This window comes from Cervus elaphus, chromosome 9 (genome assembly GCF_910594005.1).
Source record: "Cervus elaphus chromosome 9, mCerEla1.1, whole genome shotgun sequence".
Lineage (NCBI taxonomy): Eukaryota > Metazoa > Chordata > Mammalia > Artiodactyla > Cervidae > Cervus > Cervus elaphus.
In genome coordinates this window covers 23,414,431-23,434,753 of record NC_057823.1, presented here as the reverse complement: position 1 = coordinate 23,434,753, position 20,323 = coordinate 23,414,431, and the positions used below count along the sequence as shown (strand labels likewise).

Genomic DNA, 20,323 nt, shown 5'->3' with positions numbered 1-20,323 from the left:
GGGAATGTGGAATCCACGACTTTATTGCAGGAAGACTATTTCTAGAGTGAATGCTACACAGACCCCCACAACAGGGGGCAGGGGGACACCCACATGCGAGGGGGCAAAGGGGCAGGGGCGGGGTCACAGCAAGCATGGCCTGGCACGGTCCCCAGAACCCCTCTGTCCCCCAGGGTCGGGGCAGGGCCTGGAGCAGGAGAGGCCTGGAGGCGGGCAGGGCCCCAGGGAGATTGTGCTATCAGGGTGTGTCCCTGAGAAAGGGCCGCAGGCCCCCACCCAGCCCTACTTTCTCTGGCACCTTCAAGTGGGAGGGGTCAACACCAGTTGCTGTGGGCCCTGGACCCACCACAGGCCAGGGGAGATCAGCTATACCCAGATAGGATGTTACCTGTTCTTCCATGGGCCTGTCCACATGCCAGGCAGTGACACACATGTGCATATGCACACACACACAGTGTACCCAGTAAATATTTGTGGAATGAACAGCCACACAGACGCAAGGGCAAAAAACACACTGCTACCAAGATGGACACAAACAATCCTTCTCACCCACATACAGTCCACCTGGTCACATGACAACAGCTACAGGGCCTCTCTTTCACATGTGCGCATGCACACACACACACACACACACACACACACACACAGCTTCCTCACACTTCATGACACCAGCGCTGCTAAATGGCTCCAGGGAGAGGCCCAGGAAACAGGCAGCTGAGATCCTCCGTCCCAAGACCACAGGCAACTGAATGCTGCCACGAGCACATGAGCTGGGATGTGGGTCCATCCCTGATCATGCCTTCAGATGAGGCCACAAATGCATGCTGTTGCAAGTTGCTGAGTTTGTGGTCATGTGTTCCCTAGCAACAACTGACGGATACAGATGTTAGGCTGAGAGACACCCTACTACAGAGTGAAACAGGTGTGGCATTCCTCAGTCAGGACAAAAAGGTTTACCAATGCTTTCTGCTATTAATAAACCACATCACCCACACCCAAAAATGCAGCCACGTACAGCCACACTCTTGCAGGTGCCAAGGTCACCCGTCACAAGTGTCCAGTCCTGTTGGTAACCACATGACCCACATCTCCATACACCCTACACTGTGATCACACTGCATACTGTCACACACACAGGAGCCCCCCCCTTACATGCTTAGACATAAGCCATCCACCCAGCATACCGAGGTGCCCAGTTTATCATCCCATGGGATCCCCCCACCCCACTCTAGGCCTACAGGTCACCTTCACACTGGCCGACACAGCCTCACCAGGTCCCATGAGTGTGGTGTCATCTAGACACTTACAAAAACATAATCTCAGGGTGGCAGGCACACCCGGACTCCGGGACACACGCCTTCCTGGGCAGCCCCCATGACCTAGTAGGTGGAGGCAACAGGTTGGGCAGAGCTCCATCTCCAGCCCCACGGACCCTGCTAGTGCTGAGTCCGGATGCCTGCCTCTGACAGGGTCCAGCTCCCCCTCCCCAACTCCCTGCCCAAGGCTCAGTGGTGACAAGCTGTGTCGCTCTCTGTCCATGGGCTGTGTCCGGGATGGCCCTCCATATTCATCCCAGACAGTCTCCTGGAGTTGTGCTGTGGCCATTGGCCGGTTCTGGGCCTCCTCTGCCTACACCCCAGGCCCAGGCCAGGTGTGGAGTGGGATTCCAGGCTGGTGGGGCACTGCTGAGGGCCCTGTTTGGTTATTGCCTGGCAGCCTGAGACCCAGCCCGCAAAGCCCCCCACCAAGCTGTGGGGATGGGGGCGAGAGGAGTGGTCTGGGACCTGGGTTGGGGGGACCCAGGTCAGAGGTCATGAGGGATGGAAGGGGGAGGGGAGTGTATATTAAACACCAAATAGGAGAAAACAAAATCTGAGGTCCATGTGCATTTCAACTCCCTCCTCCCCAGCAAGGTCACAGTGATCTAATGGGGGGACCCAAGGGGAAGGGGCAGAAGTGGCAGACATGGAGATGGGGAAAAAAACTGGCGTCCTCAGTCCAGATGAGGACAAACAGCTTCCCCCCCAACGCCTGTTTTCCCACGTGCAGATCATGGGGGCCACCTCCAGCACTCGCCTTCTGGGGATACAGACAGGATGGGGGGTCGGGGCAAAGAGGGAGGGAACCGCAGAGTGATGCAACAGAGCTGGATTGCCACAAGCCCAGATCTGCCACAGGTTCGGCAAGGCCTGTTTCCCTGCCGGAGATGGTGGATGAAGGGAGAGAAGTGGAAGAAATGGGAGAGAGGCCAGGAGAGGAGGAGAAAGGGAGGAGGAAGAGGGCACAGGACTTGGGGAGAGGCCTGTGCCCGGGACAAAGGGGTGCCAGCGGTGGTGACGGGCTCTCTGGGCTCACATGAGGATGCATTTGCCCTTGATGCGGTCTGTCCTCTTCTGTTTGCTGGAGCGCTTGCCGTCGATGTTCAGGCTCATGTTCCGGCGCGTCTCCAGCGTGAGTAGCTCCTGGAATAGCTCCTTGACGTTGTAGTTCATCTTGGCTGAAGTTTCCATGAAGGCGCACTTCCACTCCTGGGCCACAGCCTGGGCCTCGCGGGTGTCTACCTCCCGCTGGGTCTCGTCGCACTTGTTGCCCACCAGCATGACGGGGATGTCCTCCACGCTGCCCTTGATCTGCACGATGAGCTTGTAGATGGGGCCCAACTCCTCCAGCGACTGCTTGCTGGTGACCGAGAAGACCAAGATGAAGGCATGGCCCTTGGAGATGGACAGCCGCTGCATGGCCGGAAACTGGTGACTGCCCGTGGTGTCAGTGATCTGCAGCGTGCACACACTCTTGTCGCAGCTGATGACCTGCCGGTAGGTGTCCTCGATGGTGGGGATGTAGGTGTCCCGGAACGTGCCTTTGACGAAGCGCAGCACCAGCGAGCTCTTGCCCACGCCGCCAGCCCCGAACACCACCACTCGGTAGTCGTTGCTCTGTTCAGGCATCTTCCACGCGGGGGTGGGGGGCGGGGCCGGGAGAGCTCGCAGCTGTGGCTGCTAGAACCCCAGACCGACCCTGCACAGAGAGGAGTGTCAGATGCAAAAGGCCCACCCAGGTTGGGAGGGAGTGGGAAGGGTGGGCTTCTCGGAGGAGGCAGCATTTCTCCTGCCTCCCTGTTGATCTGGTTGACTTTGCCATTCAGAGCCGCACCCTCTGCCTGTCTGCTTTCCCTCAATGAAATCTGGGGCTTGAGCTTCTTTCAGGGTGTGGAAAGACTTGACTGGAAGGAGCGTGGAGATGCTGGCATGGGGTGCACACCCACAGCTTCCTCCACCTGTGCGCTCCCCAGCCCCCAGGAGGCACTGGCTTTTCCCTGGGTCTGTGACTGGGGCAAGCTGCCTTTCCACCCTGAGTCTGTTTTCTCCTCTTTAAAACAGGTGAAGTGATGCCTGTCTCCAGCCATCACAGGCTCTCTACTCTCCCTCAAGCCCATGGGAGCTGCATGGTGGGGTATCTTTAAAATGCAGATGAAAAAAAAAAAAATGCAGATGGCAGGGCCTCAGCCTTGGAAGCAGTGAATCCTTTGGTCCAGGGCCACAGTCCTGGGAACTTGCATTTTAAAGCTGCTCTCCTTCCCACATCCCCTAAGTGTGATCCTGGTGCGAAAGGTCCAAAAATTTGCAAATCATAAAGCTGGTTTTCCAGGTTGTAGATGAGAAAACTAAACTAAGCTTAGAGAAAGCCCCACTTCCTAAACTCCAAACCCAGACTACAGTCTGGCCTGCCACTCAGGTCTGATGTGTCTGTAGGAACAGAACTCTCTGCGAGGGAGTCCTCTCATCCTCTGTCCCCTCCTCTGTGCTCAGAGAGGTCCAGTGACCTTGGGAGGTCACACAGCACAGCAATTCCTAAAATGATGATGGTGGGGGAAAAACTGTGGCCTGGGGGTGAAAAGGCAGGAATCCTGTCTCCAGCATCTGCATCCTTATCTATAGAAACAGCAGAGACCCCTTCCCTGCCTCCTCTCAGCCATCTCTGCGGGTCCATCAGCATGGAGGGGTGTTTCTACAATGAGATAGAGAAGACATGGGAAGATTGCCCCCTGGCCATGCTACTGACCTCAGGTATTGGGGGTGGGGGGGCATGTGGTATGCAAGACCCAACGACATGGACCTGGCAATGAAAACCCCAGTAAGTAAATTGATGTCCCCGAGCCTCAGTGTTCCCATCTGTGAAATGTGAGCAGTTGCAGTGCCCATTCCATGAAGGTGCTGGGACAAAGAGTGCCAGATGCTGGAGAAAGCCCTTGGCCGGGTGCCTGGCACACAAGAGCCCTCAGTAAAGATGGACAGACATGATTCTCCATCTCAAGGACCCAGGGTGTAAAGCACCTGGCTGGTGGCAGGTTTGGAAGGCACGTTCTCAGTGATCAAAAGTACCAGGTTTGTCAGAAAAAGACAGACAGTGAAGCTAACGGCTGACACAGACCTCACAAATGACGTGCCCGGCAAACTTGTAGGAGCTTTAGCAGCTCTAACTCGTGGGGGACTGTTAGGCATCTTGGTGAAATGCATAGCATTGGGGGGCAGTGGCTGGTGGGGCTGGCAGCCTGCTCTGCAGTTACTGCCCTCTCCTGGGTGAGCACCCCAAGAAGTGGGCTCAGCACTTGGCAGCCAGGCACCGCCCAGACTGGTCGAGGGACCTGGGGTGGCTGGTTACCATTGGTTAGGCTGACCCGACCCAGTCCTTGCCTTGAGCTGAGTGCAGACCCCCCAGCAGGCTTCCAGGCATGTCCACGGGGGTGTCCTCCAGGAGGGATCCATGGGGGCCTGGGATCTCTGACCGGGAGCCCTGTTCCATAACCCCCAAACCCATGCCAGGAGCCTCCCTGGGTGCCATTTGAATCCCACCCTCACCTCCCCTGGGCTGGGGTGGGGGGAGGAGGGGGCCGTGGGCACCGAGGCTCCAGAGGGGGTGGCACAGGCTCAAGGTCACAGCAGAGGAGTGGCCGAGCAGAGCAGGGTTTGAACTGGCCCTGGTTGGCTGCAAGGCCTGGGGTCCTTCCCCTGTGCAAGGCAGCCCACCTTGAGACTCCTAGGCCAGACGAAACTGCCCAGTCCTGGGCCCCGGAGTCCAGCGAGGAAGGTTGGAGCGACCTTAGGTGCAAGAAAACAGGCCCAGCTCAGGGGAGGGCTTGAGGGCAGGGGCTGGCTGCCCCAAGGGGGTCTGACTTAGGGACTACCTAACCAATGAGGGGTTTGATGACAGAGGGCCTGCTCTAGAGGGGCCTGTCGGGGGAGGTCAGCCCAGGGGCTCCCCTTGGCCCAAGGAGGATCTAAATGATGGGGGAGGGGGTTTCCACCGGAGGAGGGGCTCCTGGATGAGGGGCTTGGCTTGAAGAGGGAGCGGAAGGGCTGAATGGGTGTGTGGTCGGGAGAGACCAGCTCGGGGCCCACCTGACTCCTCCTGGAGAGGCCCTGACGGCGGGCCGAGGAGGGGCTGCGGTGGGCCGGAGGGGCTGGCTTGGTCGAAGGGCTCCCGGTCAGTACCGTGGGGGAGGGGTGATGCCAAAAGGGAGCTGTCCAAGGTGGGCGCGCGGAAGGAGGCCCAGCCAGGGCCCGGCCGGACTGGGGAGGGGGTTCCGGTGGAGGGCTCGGCGGAGAGGAGGGCCCAGCCCCGCGGCCGCGGAGGGTGGGGCTCAGACAAAGGAGGGGCACGCGGGGAGAGGACCTGCGGGCCTCGCGGGGTGATGCAGAGGGCCCTGGCGCCCCCCGCCCCCCGCCCTGGCCACCTACCTGGGCTCTCGTCCCTGCAGCGCCGCCGCGGCTGCTGCTGACCGGCTCCGTGTCCGCTTGGGCGCCGCCGCCCCCCGCACGCCTGCCGCCGCCCGCCCGAGCTGCCTTCGCCGCCGCCGCGCCCGCGCCCGTCCCCGCCCGTCCCCGCCCGCCGCCGGGCGCCGCGCTCCGCCCCTCCCCCGGGACCCGCGCCCCGGGCCAAGGTCACCGCCGCCCCGCGCCCGGCCGCGCGCGCACAGTCCCTCCCGGGCCTCGCTCAGACCACCGCCCCTACATCGCCGCCTGGCAAACACACAGTGCTGCCAGGGACGCAATGGGGGTGGGGTCGGCTTCTCCGGGATGAAGCTGTAGCACCCCAGGGTCACCCTGCAGCCAGCAGCTGGGCCAGATGAGGGGCACCCAGGAGCAAAGAGAAGGGGCCCGCTGGCAGAACTGTAGATAAGGGTACTGAGGGACAGAATGGCAACCCCTTGGGCTGGTCCAGTGGGTGGGAGGTGTCCAGCTCAGGGGCAAGGGAAGGAATGTGCATTGATGGAATGAATAAATAATCAATCAATAAACAGATGTGTGAGAAGGCAGAGGTGGCTCAAGAAGGCTCGGGACAATGCGGGTGTTCAGGAGACTAGTCCTTTCCTGGCAGGCGTGGGACTTGGTCTTGGTTGATGGCGGTAAGGGCAGGTCACTGAGACAGAGATGGCAATTGGGCCTTTGAGGTGGGGGGGGGGGTGCTTCTAAAGGTAGAGGGGTGAACAAAGGGAGCCAAGGAGGCTGGATTTGCAGTTTTCTGGTAGGAAAATGTCCTCTGTCTCAAAGCAGAGCTGTCTCTGAGAGTAGATGTTTGCCTTTGGGAAGCATCTGTGTGTCTGACGTCCATGTGTCCACATTTAAGCTAGTAGGATGCCATCACCCCTTCCTCCTGTGGACTCTGGGGGTGGACTTTCAGAGCAGGCCAGGCTTTGGGGCACAGGCAGGGGTGTCTTTGAGCTCACCCCAGGGCCCACGCCTCTTAGAGGCAGGTACCCCCAGATTGGATGAGGAGGCTGACATTAGGGTCCCACAAGGAGGTGCCTTCTGGGGTCAGAGTGGTCACAGGGTGAAAGAGGCTCTTCATAAGGTGGTGAGTGCCCCATCATGAGATGTGTGAGCAGATGGTGAGCTGGAACCCAGGGGCCCCTCTGGCTCCAGATTCTTGCTGACCCATCATGTCTGTGGCTCCAGCTGAGCCAGACTCTTCCTGCTCCCTTGGAGATGTGGGCATGATCCCCAAGACCACCTGGTTCCCCCAGAGTCTGGACCCCTGAGGTCTGCCCTGCTTTGGGGTGTGAACAGCCCCATTTCTCCCTGATTCTACCCCTCCGCTGCATTTCCCGACCTCTCACGCCTGGACCATCCACCTCCCTCCTGGCCTCCCTGGACCGCCCCCTTCAGCCCTCCTCAAGCTCCCCTCCTGTTCCCCTTCCAACCGTGGCTGCCTAGAGCTGTTCCCTGGGCACACCTCCCTCCTGTCCTGTCCTAGGCCCCGTGGGGTACCACAGAGGGTGGCCTGGTCCCAGTCTGGCATCTCCAAGTGCTCTCAGCCAGCGATGGAGACAGCCCCATGTGCAGACAGGTCCTACACTCTGGTCTGGATCTCTGTGTCCCAGCCCAGCATGCCTCTGAGCCTCAGTCTCCCCATCTGTGAATGAAGGTCACCATTGTGTTCCTTGTCAGGGTTGCTGGGAGCGATTGGGCCTGACGTCCACCTCGGTGGGGCTGCTAGGCACCTGCGTGCTCAGAGATGACAACCGCAGCTCTCTCCCCTTCTGACTGCCTGCCTGCTTCCATCTCCTGAGTGACCAACGGTGCTGGTCTGGGCTTCGGGCCTTGGGCCAGCCCTCTGGCTGCTCAGGGTGCCAGCCCAGGCAGGGGCAGGCTGACTCATGCGGAGCAGCGTGGGCACCAAGAGCAGTTCCACTCTGTGGCTGCTATTTATAGCTCCCAGGCCAGCCTCTCGGCCTCGTGAGCCAGGGCAGGACTGGCCCAGAGTCTCTGCTTGGCTCTCCCTGAGCATGGGGCCCAACCCCCACCTGAGCACCCCAAACCAAGGCAGCAGTCCCCCTTCACAGCCAGTTGGGAGAGCCCTGGCCTTCGTGAGCCAGCACAGAAGTGTGCTGGGTTTCTTCAGGTCAGCAAAGGGAATCAGCTCTCCCAAGGCAGCCCAGCTGGGAAGAGGCAAGGGGCGGGGGGGGCTAGAGCTGGGGCCCATTGGGTTCTGAGCCAGCCTCCCTCTGTCCCTGGCTGTCTGGGGGCCTGGGCCAGGGACCCCCACCTGGCCTTTGCTGTCCTTGATCTGCACAAGTCCTCCTATATGCAACGGGACATCTCCTCATCTAGGAGGAGGTCCCAGCTCCTTGCCTAGCCTCACAGCCTAGGGACCTCCTGCTGGCTGCTCCAGGTGAGGGACAGCCTCCAGGCCCACTGTGCAGGGAGCAAAGCAGCTGGGTCTCACGCCCTGCTCTCTCTGTGCTCCTGGGATTAATGCAATTATGTGGGCGAAGCTGAGGTTGGGCACCACAGCCTCTCACCGATGCTCTCACTGGTCCACAGAGGTTTTTTTGTTTAAGTTTGGTGTCAACATTTAAAAATAAGAATATCGTTTGTCAAAACACATGTTGCCTTGACGAATGAACAGGCTGGTGTCTCAATTCTGTCAGCCGGCACCTGTGGAAGCTGGACCCCAGGCCCTGGTGGAAGAGGCTGGTCCCTGGCTGAGGTCACCTGCCTGGCCCCTGGAGGTGGCCAGAGGGGCTCCTCCAGATCCTGGGCTGTATGGTTATCACCGCCTCCATCACCGTAGACTTTGCCACTGGCAGGATGAACCCCTTTAAGCGAAAGATAAGACAGGGAAGCTTTGATCAGTCAGAGGACAGGACCACGATGTGCAGGAGACCTCAGGGCCTTTACAGGCCACTCCCTCCACCAGAAATGCCCACCCCCCCATCTTCTGACTGGAGTGAAACCTTCAAAGATTCCCCCCAACCACGATGTTAAAATAGTCTCTGAACCATCACAATATTATAATTATCATCCAATTAAAATCAATAAATAAATTTTAAAAATAAATAGCCTCTGCCTCCCTTCCTGGCTCTCCCTCTATCTTGCTTTTTTTTTTTTTTTTTAATATTTATTTATTTATTTAGGCTGTGCCAGGTCATAGTTACGGCACACGGGATCTTTAATTGCAGCCTGTGGGATCTGGTTCCCTGACGTGTCCCCTTGCATTGGGAGCACAGTCTTAACTACTGGGCCACCAGGGAAGCCCTGCTTTTTTTTTTTTTTTTATCTTCAAGGCACTTAATGCATTTCGTGTCCATGTATCATGAGTCTCACTTGCTGGAAAGTGAGCTGCTTAGGCTCTATGAATGTGGGTCTCACCTGTGGATGATCCAGCCCCCAGGGGACACTGAGCGATATCTTGGGACATTTGTGGCTATCATGACCAGGGGGAGCTCCTGGTGCCAAGTGGGTGGGGGCAGGGAGTCTGCTCCATACCTCACAGCACCCACAATGACCTCCCTGGGGGATGAACTGGCCCCAGGTCAGAAGTTCTGAGGGAACCCTGGGGTAGGTCAAAATGGATCTCAAACGTGTCCCCTAACCAGCATCACCTGGGAGCTTGGAGGAAATGCAAAATCTCCAACCCCACCCCCAGCCAGGACTGCTGCTCACATCCTATAAGTCTCAGGACGGGTGGATGTCCCCAGTGCCGAGCAGGAGGTTGGCGGAAGGAGTCGGGGGTGGGAGTTGGGGGTGTGTGTGCAGGGATCATTTTCTAGGGTCAGTTTGTCCAGCCGAGTGGCAGGACCAGAACTAGCTCGGAGGGAGGCCCAGCCGGTCCCTTGAGGGAGAGTGTGTGAATCATCATGGCCATTTCCTTTGCATTAAACACAGCACTTCAGCTGTTCCTGTAGGCACTGGGTCGGGGGCTCTGAAAGGCCCAACTGCCCATCCTGTTCTCTCCAGCCAGGCAGGGCACACAGCAAGCACTTGGGTCCTTGGCCAGAACACTGCTGTCTGGCCAGTCAGCTGTTTCTGCCCTGGGAGCTGTAGAGGTCTCGGGGGTGACAGGAGCGGGTGGGGGGAGGGTCTGCAGAAGCAGCCCAATCTGGCCTCAGCAATGTGACAGAGTTCTAGGGCCTTCTCAGAACCACCCCCACGCCCTGCAGCAGTCCTCCTTGGCCTCTTCCTGGCCTGCGGGAGGCTCTTGGAAGGTCAGGTGGGTAGGTCACTGACTCTGTCACAAAGCTGACGGACAGCTAGCTGCTCATGGTGAACAGGGGCAAGGACAGGAGGGCTGCGACAGCCCTCTCCTCTCAGCAGGGCTGAGGGTCCAGGGCTGGTGGTCGGGGCAGGCCTGGAGGCACAGTGTGCAGGGACATACCGTCTGATGCCTGCTCTTCAGGCCCAAAAGACATAGAAGGGCTGGGAACCAGGCTCCTTCTTCCAGCCCCATGCTAATGAATTCCCCACCAGAAATGTAAACAGCAGACAACAGAGGCTGAGACACGCTGTTATTATGGTTGATTCAATCAGCGAAGCCTGGGTGCCGCCTCCTAATTTTCTTCTCTTTTGTCTCAGGATCAGGAAGGGGAACCCAGTTGACTCCATCCAGCTACAGCCTGCACTGGGAGCCCCGACTCCCTTCCTCTCCCGGCAGACTGGAGGGCAGCAGGGCCGAGGGAGGGTGATGCTCCGCCGAGGACTGAAGCCAGGTTCTGGGTCAACTCTATTGTCTGCAGAGCTCCAAGCAGTGCCTCTGCCCTTCCCCTAGTGTCTCCATAATCGTACCACCAGAAGCCTGCCTGGTCAGGGCCAAGTGGCTGGGGTGGCCTTGACCCAGCTGGGCACATCCGGATAAAGGTGGCACCTGGTATTTTGTGCTGAAAGCTTTGTGTTTTATTTATTTTTCAAACAGAAAGGCATTTGTGCTGTCTGGAATTGCTCGCGTCCAAGCGAAGGTGGTTGTGCCTGGTCGCCGTGCAACGTTAAACAGATCATCAGCAGGAGTCCACCCCCTTCTCCTCCATGAGACACACACAGAGAGCTCAGAGTGACACTTCCTCGAAGGTGCAGTTAGAGATGGATGAAGGCTTTTGTGGCCAATGTGCAGTTCTGTGTCACGGCTGGTCCGGGGTCCCAGGAGGTGGGTTTCCAACCCACAGGCTTCTTCAGCCAAAGCTGAAGTGCCGTCACCACGTGGCACTCTCATGTCAGAGCCCGTGGGAAGGTGGAGCCACTGAGCTGTCCTCAGAAGACCCTGGTCTAGACTGGACATGACCACCTTGGGCCAGGGGCCCTCAGGAGTGAGGTCGGCCCCTCTTGGATGACATGACCACTTCTCTTCTCACCTCAACTTTCAGCTTTGACCCTCACCCCAAGTGGGGAGAGCTGACCACAACTGACTGAGTGACACCATCATCTCAGTGAGAAGCAGACCCTGGGACTGACCCTGGCTCCTCCGACAGCAGACAGGAGGGGTAGCCTTGCGGGAGGCTGGTGGATGAGACAGCTTGTGTCCTCTCCTACACCACACAGCATCCCCAGGGGCCTGGAAGCAGTTCTCCTGGGGCTGGTAGGACCCTGGAAGGAGGCCAGAGCCTGACAGAGAGGCTGGGCAGGCTGGAGATCCAAGGACGCCAGGGACTGGGGTGGCAGTGTCTAAGACATGAGTGGGGTCCACTGGGGTTCCCCCTCTTTGCTGGTGTTGCAGTGCCCTTCCTGGTCCAAAAGCTGGCTCAGAGTGAGGGGAAACGGCAGGGCCTTGAGGGCTCCAGTGGAAGGGATGGAAGGGGAAATGTGGGGACTGAGGGGTGGACAGGCCTGTGGTATCCCCAGGACATCCCAGGAAGCTGATGGCAGGCAGAAGGGCAGGGACCCTGCTGTGTGTGTGCTTTAGGTGACAGGGCGTATGGAGTGGGGACTCCTAGAGCAGACCCCATGGGAGGTTCCTACTGGATTTGGGAAGAGGAGCCCCTGAGGGACCCTACCCCATTGTATGGGTCGCACCCATCCATCTGAAGACAGGCCCTGGAATCTAGCAGATCACTGGATACTGCCCACTGAGGGCAGAGTGAAGCGGGGGCAGGCAGTCACCAGCAACGCTGGGTTTAGGACAAGGTGCGGATGAGGTTCCTACCCCCGCGGGGGTCATTTGCCTGGCATGGGGACAGCGTCAGGCCGGGTGAGCTTCAGATGTGGGTGCTGGTAAAAGCCAGACAGATGTTCCTAGAAACAGGCCCAGTACTTCCATCAGCACTGGTGGGGGTGCTTGAACATACATCCTTGTTCCCTGAGACTGGCAGGGAAACTGACGGAGCTTGTGCATTCTCATGCTTCTGGAGCCTGGCTGGCAGCAGCAGGCCAGGACCTGTGGTGACCGCTCAAACAGCAATTAAATGCTCCAGGTACACTCGGGCCAGAGTACCTGCTGAGCCCAGGCCCACAGGGCACGGGGGCCTGTCCTCGTCAGGGAGCGCAAACAACCCCACTGCCACAGCAGGTCTTGCTGGCGTGGGTCTGGGCAGTGACCCTGACTGAGACAGGAGTAGACTAGAGATTCTAGGAAGGGGCCTGGGCCGCCGGCTGAATGGGAGGAGGTGGCAGGAAGGGTATGCGTAATGGGGTCAGGCCTAGAGGAGCCAAGGCCGTGCAGGAAAAACACAGCCAAGTCCCCAGAAAGGGCCCTCAGCCCTGGCTCATCCCTGGGGGCGTCTGCTGGTTGCCCTGACAACACTAACACAGCTCATTCCTATGGAGGGGAGGGTGTACGCCAGCCCCACAGGGCTGTTAGTCCCCTGCACTCCTGAACCTGAGCTTCATTTGTGCCTGGTAGGGGAAGTTGAGTCACGTGGCCCCTGACCCTGGCCTGCCGGGAGTCCCTGGGCACCTGGAACCTCCCCATATGTGTCTCTGGACCAGAACCAAAGAGCTCAGCCCCAGGTCCTGGGTGGCAACCTCCCCATGTAGGCAAGCCGCACCGAAAACAGGGAACAGGGTGTCTCCGGGGTTCCTGAAACCATACGTCCACCCACCAAGCATAGCCTCAGGTAGCAGGAACCACTAACCCTGAAGAGGGCCTCCAACTAACCCTGAACAGAGGCTCCCTGCAGGGCCCTCCTAATGGAAACCACTCAGGGTGTCACGTGACAGCGCCTGGCCCCTCTGCTAACACTGGGGACACTCCGCCAGCTGCATGCTGCAGGGCTCCAGGGGAGGCTGAGGGTGGCCACAGGTGCTAAGTTGCTCAGTCCTGTCTGACTCTTTGTGACCCCGTTAACTGTAGCCTTCCAGGCACCTCTGTCCATGGGGATTCTCCAGGCAAGAATACTGGAATGGGTAAGCTATACCCTCCTGCAGGGGATCTTCCAGACCCAGGGATCGAACCCAGTCTCCCAAATTGTGGGCAGATTCTTTAACATCTGAGCCACTAGAGAAGCCCAAGAATACTGGAATGGGTAGTCTATCCCTTCTCCAGGGAATCTTCCCAATCCAGGAATCGAACCAGAGTCTCCTGTATTGCAGGTGGATTCTCTACCAGCTGAGCCACCACCGGCAAGGAGGACAGAGGCTGGCCACTTCCATATCGTCCAAGCTGGGGTGTGTGGGGAGGAGGGTCTGGGTCCCACCCCGCCTCCCCTATGAGTCACCAGATCCCCACGCCCGAGGATGACATGGCCACACGGCTTTGGGAAATACTTTTAAGAGAAGAATTTGTAAAAGTAAGAGTGGGGCCCCAAGGCTCGGGGTGCAGGATGTGGGGTGTAGTGTGGTCCCAGGTGGCCCTTCTATGTGCAGGCATGGCCTGGGGGCTGAGCTCTACCCCTCAGGGGAGGTGGGGCGGGGCCCTGTGCATCTTGTGGGGCTCCGGCTGGGTGGGGGCAGAGCTGTCACCACTTGATGAAGACCATGCCAGCCAGGACAGTGTAGCCCAGCACCAGGAAGAGGACCTTGAGCAGCCGGTCACTCTTCTCCTCCAGCTCCTTGGCCAGGATCTCGAAGAAGGTGACGAAGAGGAAGGTGCCACCCGCCAGGCCCTGCAGTAGCACAGAGGCCACGCTGCTGGGCACACCCTGGGCGCTCTCAATGCCCAGGCCAAGGCTGATGCCCAGTGGGATCATGGCGCTCACGGTGATGGCCAGCTTGGCTGCGTCCCTCAGGGCCATGGCACTCCTGGCCATGCTGATGCCCAGGGCCACAGCCACCAGCGTCTCGTGGATGGCCACTCCCACGAACAGGCTCACCACCTTCTCCCCTTCCTCCTGCAGGCCCAGGGCCAGGCCCTCAAAGACCGAGTGGGCCGACAAGGCGAAGACCAGGCTGAGGAGCCGCAGCGGGCTGGAGCGTGACAGCTCCTGAACACTCAGGCCGTGGCTGTGCCCATGTGGCTCTGCGTAGAGCGTGTGGCCCCGCTGGCCACCCATGAAGGGGCTCTCGTACTCCGAGTCGCTGCCAGCGTCTGAGCTGGCATTGAATGTCTCCAGGTCGATGAAGGCTGGCCTCTCTTTGCGGAAGGTCAGCACCAGCTGTTCCAAGAAGACAGTCATGAAGAAGCCCAACAGCATGATGGTCTCGGCCAGTGGGTAGTCGGTGCTGATGTGCGCGAGAGTCAGGACTTCCAGGAGCTGGAGTGGAGAGTGCCAGGGGGAAAGGATGGAAGAGGTTCAGAGGCCAGAGACCGTAACCCCACTGCCCACACAACAGGTCACCAGATATGACCATTCAATTGACAGAAATACCCAGTTCATACAGGTTTTAAAAAGGGGAGGGGACAGTGACTCATCCTCGATGGATTGAAAAAAAAATCTATTAGAAAGGGAATAGAGCTCATGCCACTTCCACTCTGTTGACCAACTTGTAAATGGTTTGGAGAATTCCCTGATGGCCTGGTGGTTAAGAATCTGCCTGCCAATGCAGGGGGACACAGGTTTGATCCCTGGTCCAGGAAGATCCCACATGCCTTGAGGCAACTAAGCCCCTGGGCCACAACTACTGAAGCTGTGCTCTGCAACAAGAGAAACCACCGCAGTAAGAAGCCCAGAAGACCCAGCATGGCCAAAAATAAGTAAATAAATAAATAATAGTTAAAAAAAAAAGAATCCATGCTTCCACAGCAGGGGGCACGAATTCGATTCCTGCTGGAGAAACTAAGATTCCGCATACTGCTCGGTGTGGCCAAAAAAATGAAAAATAAAAGCAACCATTTGATACCCTCTAAGATACCCTTCCTTTCTGTACTCCTCCAGCCATCTACAGGTAGCTTCTAAAACAAGCAAACAGACAAATATTAAAAAAAATAAAATAGTGTAGTGTGCTAAAGATATGTCCACCAGGAACTTCAGAAAGTGACCTCATTTGGAAGAAGGCTCTTTGCAGACATAACTGAGGTGCAACAGGCTGAGCTGTGTCCCTGACAAACAGAAACTTTTATATGAAAGTCTCCCAGTCCCTAGTGCCTCAAGTGTGTGTGTGTGAGCCCTAAGTTGTGTCCAACTCTTTCTAATCCCACGGACTGTAGCCCGCCAGGCTCCTCTGTCCATGGGATTTCCCAGGCAAGAATACTGGAGTGGGTTGCCATTCTCTTCTCCAGGGGATCTTCCTGACCCAGGGATTGAACTCAGATCTCCCTACCTGCATTGCAGGCAGACTCTTTACCGTCTGAGACACCAGGGAAGCCTGGTGTCTCAAAACCAACCCTATTTGGAGAAAAGGTCTTCAAATAGGAGATTCAGTTAAAAGAAGGCTGTCAGGGTAGCCCTAAGCCACTAGGTGGTGTCCTAACAGGAAGAAGAAGAGCCATCCTGTGAAGAGGCTGCAAGAGATGGCTGTCCGCAAGGCAGGGAGAGAGGCCACAGGAGGCCCCGCCCTGCCAGCACCTTGATCTCAGACTTGTGGCCTCCAGCCCAAGGAGAGAGTAAGTGTCTGCTGTTCAAGCCCCCCATCTCTGATCTTCTGTCATGGTCACCCCAAGAAACTCATTCATAAGATAAGGATCTTGAGATGACATCTTCCTGGATAAGGATGGGGCCTGAATCCAATGACAGGTGTCCTTCTGAGAGAGAAAAGGAGAGACACATAGAGAGACACAGGGAGAGGCCATGTGATGACGGAGGCAGAGATGCGGTGATGCTCATACAGGGCCAGGGACACCAGGGACTGCAGACGATCCCCACAAGTCGGGAGGGACACGGGATAGATTCACTCTCATGGCCTCAGAAGGACCCAGACCACTGACCCCTTGGTCCTGGACCTCTGGCCTCCAGATGGTGACATCAGTCAGGCCTTCTGGCCCTGAGGCCTCCACTGGTTTGCTTCCACATGACTCAAGAGGCTGTTTCTGGGGCCCCCTGTCACTCCACCCTCCTGGGTGAAGGTGCTGAGAACCAATAGGAGGCTCGCCAGCACATCTGGCTGTCTTCACCAGACCCCTTGAGCCAGTACCATCCAACAGAACCTTCCAGATGACGGAAACGTTCTCTGTCTATGCTGTCAAACATGGAACCCACCAGCCACGCGTGGCCCTTGAGGACTTGAAATGTGGCTGGTGCAGCTGAGGACTGGCCTGTTGAATTGTGTTTGATTTCAATTCACTGAAACCTGACCAGCTGGAATGGTCAGTGGCAGCCACACTGGACCACGAAGCAGGAGCTCCAGTGGGGGCTGGCGGGTGGCCAGGAGGAGGGGCCTGGCCCACTGAGGTATTGGGGAGTCTGGGGCAGGGGTATGGCACAGGAGTGGTTCTGGGAGGACTGTGAGAGGGCCCTGAGTGCTGAAAGGGAACAGGGAGGGGCAAGGCCATTACAGTAGTCCAGGCTGGTGGTGACACTGTCGGAATTCAGGAAGCGGGTAGAGCGTACATCAGAGAGGACTCAGATCTCATCCTCACTGATGCCAAGTGCACAAGTTTCCCAGGCTCCGTAATGGAGGAACACAAGCTTAGAAGTGTAAGACACTGCCCAGCCCTCAATGTCAGCAGTCCAGGCACAGGATAGGGCTTGTAGATAAAGCAGACAGCACAGTGAGGAAGCCCATGTGGCCAGGGACTGAGGGTGACTCCCAGCCAAGAGCTCGGGAGAAACTGTGCCCCAATTTGACAATCAAGAAGGAACTGAACTATGTCTTACAACCACGTGAGCTCAGATGCCAACCTGTCACCAGCTGAACCTTGGGATGAGACCACAGCCCAGCAGATACCTCTGCTGCTGCCTCATGAAAGCCAGCAGCCAAGTGTTACCCAGACTCCTAACCCACAGAAACTGTGGTCTTAAAATATGTGCTGTTTTAAGATGCTAAGTTTGTAATAATTTGTTATGCAGCAAACATCTGACTGATACAGGAGTTGAAGAGAGGCCACAATCGTCAGCTTCAGGACAAAGAGCACATGCCTGGTGCGAGTGGTCTGGTCAAGTAACGACTGATGAGCATACCATCTGGGAACCCCAGGTCTTGCTCAAACCCCCTGTTTACCAAGTAAGACCCAGAAAGGAAAAGCTACCAGCTCATGGTCACATAGCAAGTTCATTTTCTACTTCCCCTCACTCTTATAGTGTCAAGGTCCCTAAGCTTGATATCAGGGTTGAAAAGTACCAGAGATGGGGGAGGGGCAGGACAAAGGTAGGGGATTAAGAGGTACAAATTATTATGTATAAAATAGGGACTTCCCTAATGGTCCAACGGTTGAAACTCTGAGCTCCCAATGCAGGCTGCCTGGGTTTGATCCCTCTTAAGGGAACTAGATCCCACATGTCTCAACCAAGAGTCCAAATTGCCGCAACCAAGAGTTTGCAACTAAAGCTTCCACACACCACAAAGAAGATTGTGCATGTAACAGTGAAAATCCCATGTACCACAACTAAGACCTGGTGCAGCCAAAGAAATAAATAAAGACAGAAAAGATTAAATAAATAGGCTACAAGGATGTATTACACAGCATGGGGAATATAGCCAATAGCTTCTAATAACTATAAAGAAAGTGAAAGTGAAAGTCGCTTAGTTGTGTCTGACTCTTTGCGACCCTATAGACTATACAGTTCCTGGAATTCTCCCCAGGCCAGAATACTGGAGTGTGTAGCTGTTCCTTTCTCCACGGGATCTTCCCAACCCAGGGATCCAACCCAGGTCTTTCACATTGCAGGCAGATTATTTACCAGCTGAGCCACCAGGGAAGTCCAAGAATACTGGAGTGGGTAGCCTATCCTTTCTCCAGCAGATCTTCCTGACCCAGGAATTGAACCAGGGTCTCCTGCATTGTAGGCAGATTCTTTACCAGCTGAGCTACCAGGGAAGCCCTTTAATAACTATAAATGGAGTATAACCTTTATAAAATTGTGAATCCCTATGTTGCATACCTGAAATTGACAAAATATTGTACATCAATTATATCTCATTTAAAAAAAAATGGAAAAAATAAAAGCAGCAGAGATGCTTGGCCATAAGGTGCCAAGGGCCACTACTGCCAGCCCAGGGAGCCTTACCTTTTCCCTCACAGCCGGCAGTAAAGCATTGAAGCACGTGGCCAGAAAGACCCCACCGCCAAAGGTGTTGCAGAGCGAGAGGATCTTTTTCGAGCGGTGGGCCTTCTCAAAGTCCATCTCGATGATCTTCACGGGGAGCAGGGAGCCGAGCAGCATGAAGAAGAACATGCCCACCATGCAGAGGATTTTGGCCACCAACAGCTTCACCATGGTGGTGTCCCCTGGCTGCTCTGGTCGCCGTCTGGCCAAACCATGTGTGGGTGCACACTCCCGTCCCACAGTGCGCTAGGGGGTCCAACCACACAGCTGGGGGCTCATGCCTCAGTCCAGCCTCTGTGAATGTCAGGGGCAACCGCGTCAGCTGTTGGACTGGTCCTCTGACCAGCTCAAGAAACCAAGCCCATCACCCCCAGTATTTCTACCCACTCCAGGCCTAGCACACGTCATTGTCTCCTGCAGAAAATTCTCCACGGCTGCACTGTCCAGTATGGCAGTCACTAGACACATGAGTTTGTGTAAGTTAATTAAATAAAACGCAGAAATAGGGACTTCCCTGCTGGCCCAGTGGCTAAGACTCCACTGCAGGGGCTAAGACTCCCCAGTGCAGGGGGCCCGGGTTCAATCCCCGGTCAGGGAACTAGATCCCACATGCCACAACTAAGACCCAGTGCAGGCAAAAAAAATAATAAACATTTAAATAAAATTCAGTAGAATTCAGCTCCTCAGTCACGCTAACCATATTTCAAGTGTCCAGCAGGCACCTGAGTCTAGCAGCCACCATACTGGACAGCAAAGAGAACACTTCCATCATTGCACAATGTTCTAGATCCCCCTGTCCTTATGTAAAATCCAACAGCTTTACCCTGAAACAAAGGTTCTGCGCTGCCTCCCCTCACTGGCCTTTGTGGTCCCTGACTGTGGCAAGCCTGCTCTCTTCCCCAAGCCACTTTTCCCTAACCTTCCAGTGATGCTTGCCTTTCAGATTGCTGCCTCCAGGACCCCTTGAGGGGACCTCCCCCTGCCCTAAATGGTACCGGCTGTACCCACCTCAAGGCCCAGAGCAGAACCGATGTTTCAGTAACAGTTGGCTGAACAAACGGATGAGCTGAAGCATGTGGACCTCTTTATGGGACACGATGAGCCAAACTGAAGTCGATCTCGCCCTAGACAGACCGAAAATGTCACCATTAATACAAGAGACTGCGGCTGCCCCCCAACCTCTCAGTTCTCACTGCCCGCGTCCCCGAGTCAGTTCAGATGCCACCAGGGGGGAGATGTCTCACACCCCGGCCCTAGGCATCACTGGTGATACAGGAAACTACATAAAATCCCCGAATGTCCTTACTTGCCTTGGGCTGCGACTTCCACAGGATCAAGAAGTCTGTCTTCCCCAGTCCGGAGCCAGGTACACAGTAACCGCCCAATAAATATCTGCCAAGAATCAGGAATGCCGCAGGCAGTAGCGTAGAGGTGAGGGTGGCCTGGACGCCCTCAAACCGGGGGCTAATAGGGCTAGGCAGAGGGGACGGTCTCATTCATTCATCCTCTCACTCAGCATTTATTGAGCACCTTCTGTGTACCCAGCGCTGCACCCGGCGCCCCGCTCGACAGGGGACAAGTCACGCTGCGCTGGGGGAACCCGACGCAAATCAAAGGCGGGGCCTCGGCTAATGGGCAGCAGAGCCCGCCTGGTCCCGAGCCGCCCAGGCCCGGCCCGCACGTACCTCCGCCGGGTCCTCGCCCGCCTGCTAGAGCCGTCTGCCGCTCAACTGCCGGGCGGTGTCTACCCTTCTGCCGGGATCCCGGCCGAGCCCTAGCTCGGCGCGCCGCTGCCCACGCCCCGCCCACGCCTCTGACCAGTGGCCGCCCCAAGCGCCGCGGGCCACGTTCTTCACGCCATTGGCTGTTACGGTTGCCACTCAAACTGCAACTCCACCTCTCCTACCGGCAAGGGAAAGTAGTTTCCTCCCACTGAGCGGCGGGTACGGCCACTGGACGGCTCCGGCGGGAAACTAAGACCTTAGAAGAAAGGTTCCGGGAGTATTTGGCTTCCAGAGCTGTCCAGGGGCTCCTGGT

The 20,323-nt window shown here is 57.0% G+C and overlaps 2 protein-coding genes across 6 annotated transcripts; both read right to left on the bottom strand.

Moving 5' to 3' along the window:
• Nucleotides 1-5,888, bottom strand: DIRAS1 (DIRAS family GTPase 1). 2 transcript variants are annotated; one of them, XM_043912071.1, is made up of 3 exons: nt 5,739-5,887; nt 5,028-5,099; nt 1-3,018 (listed from the first exon to the last, which is right to left on the bottom strand). In XM_043912071.1, exon 3 carries the CDS (start codon nt 2,946-2,948, stop codon nt 2,352-2,354), a length of 597 nt encoding a protein of 198 aa, XP_043768006.1. In that variant the 5' UTR covers nt 2,949-3,018; nt 5,028-5,099; nt 5,739-5,887; the 3' UTR covers nt 1-2,351. The 2 variants fall into 2 exon arrangements, with proteins under 2 accessions (XP_043768006.1, XP_043768005.1); XM_043912070.1 differs by lacking the exon at nt 5,028-5,099 and having other exon boundaries at nt 5,739-5,888.
• A 7,572-nt stretch (nt 5,889-13,460) lies between these two features.
• On the bottom strand, nt 13,461-20,109 carry SLC39A3 (solute carrier family 39 member 3). Of its 4 annotated transcripts, none has more exons than XM_043912069.1 (5): nt 19,972-20,109; nt 19,593-19,678; nt 19,295-19,410; nt 18,248-18,580; nt 13,461-14,398 (listed from the first exon to the last, which is right to left on the bottom strand). In XM_043912069.1, the coding sequence occupies exons 4-5, from the start codon at nt 18,455-18,457 to the stop codon at nt 13,664-13,666; spliced, it is 945 nt and encodes a 314-aa protein (XP_043768004.1). In that variant the 5' UTR covers nt 18,458-18,580; nt 19,295-19,410; nt 19,593-19,678; nt 19,972-20,109; the 3' UTR covers nt 13,461-13,663. The 4 variants fall into 4 exon arrangements, with proteins under 4 accessions (XP_043768004.1, XP_043768001.1, XP_043768003.1 ...); XM_043912066.1 differs by having other exon boundaries at nt 19,597-19,678; XM_043912068.1 differs by having other exon boundaries at nt 19,593-19,759; nt 19,972-20,084.
• Between the last annotated feature and the right edge of the window lie 214 nt (nt 20,110-20,323).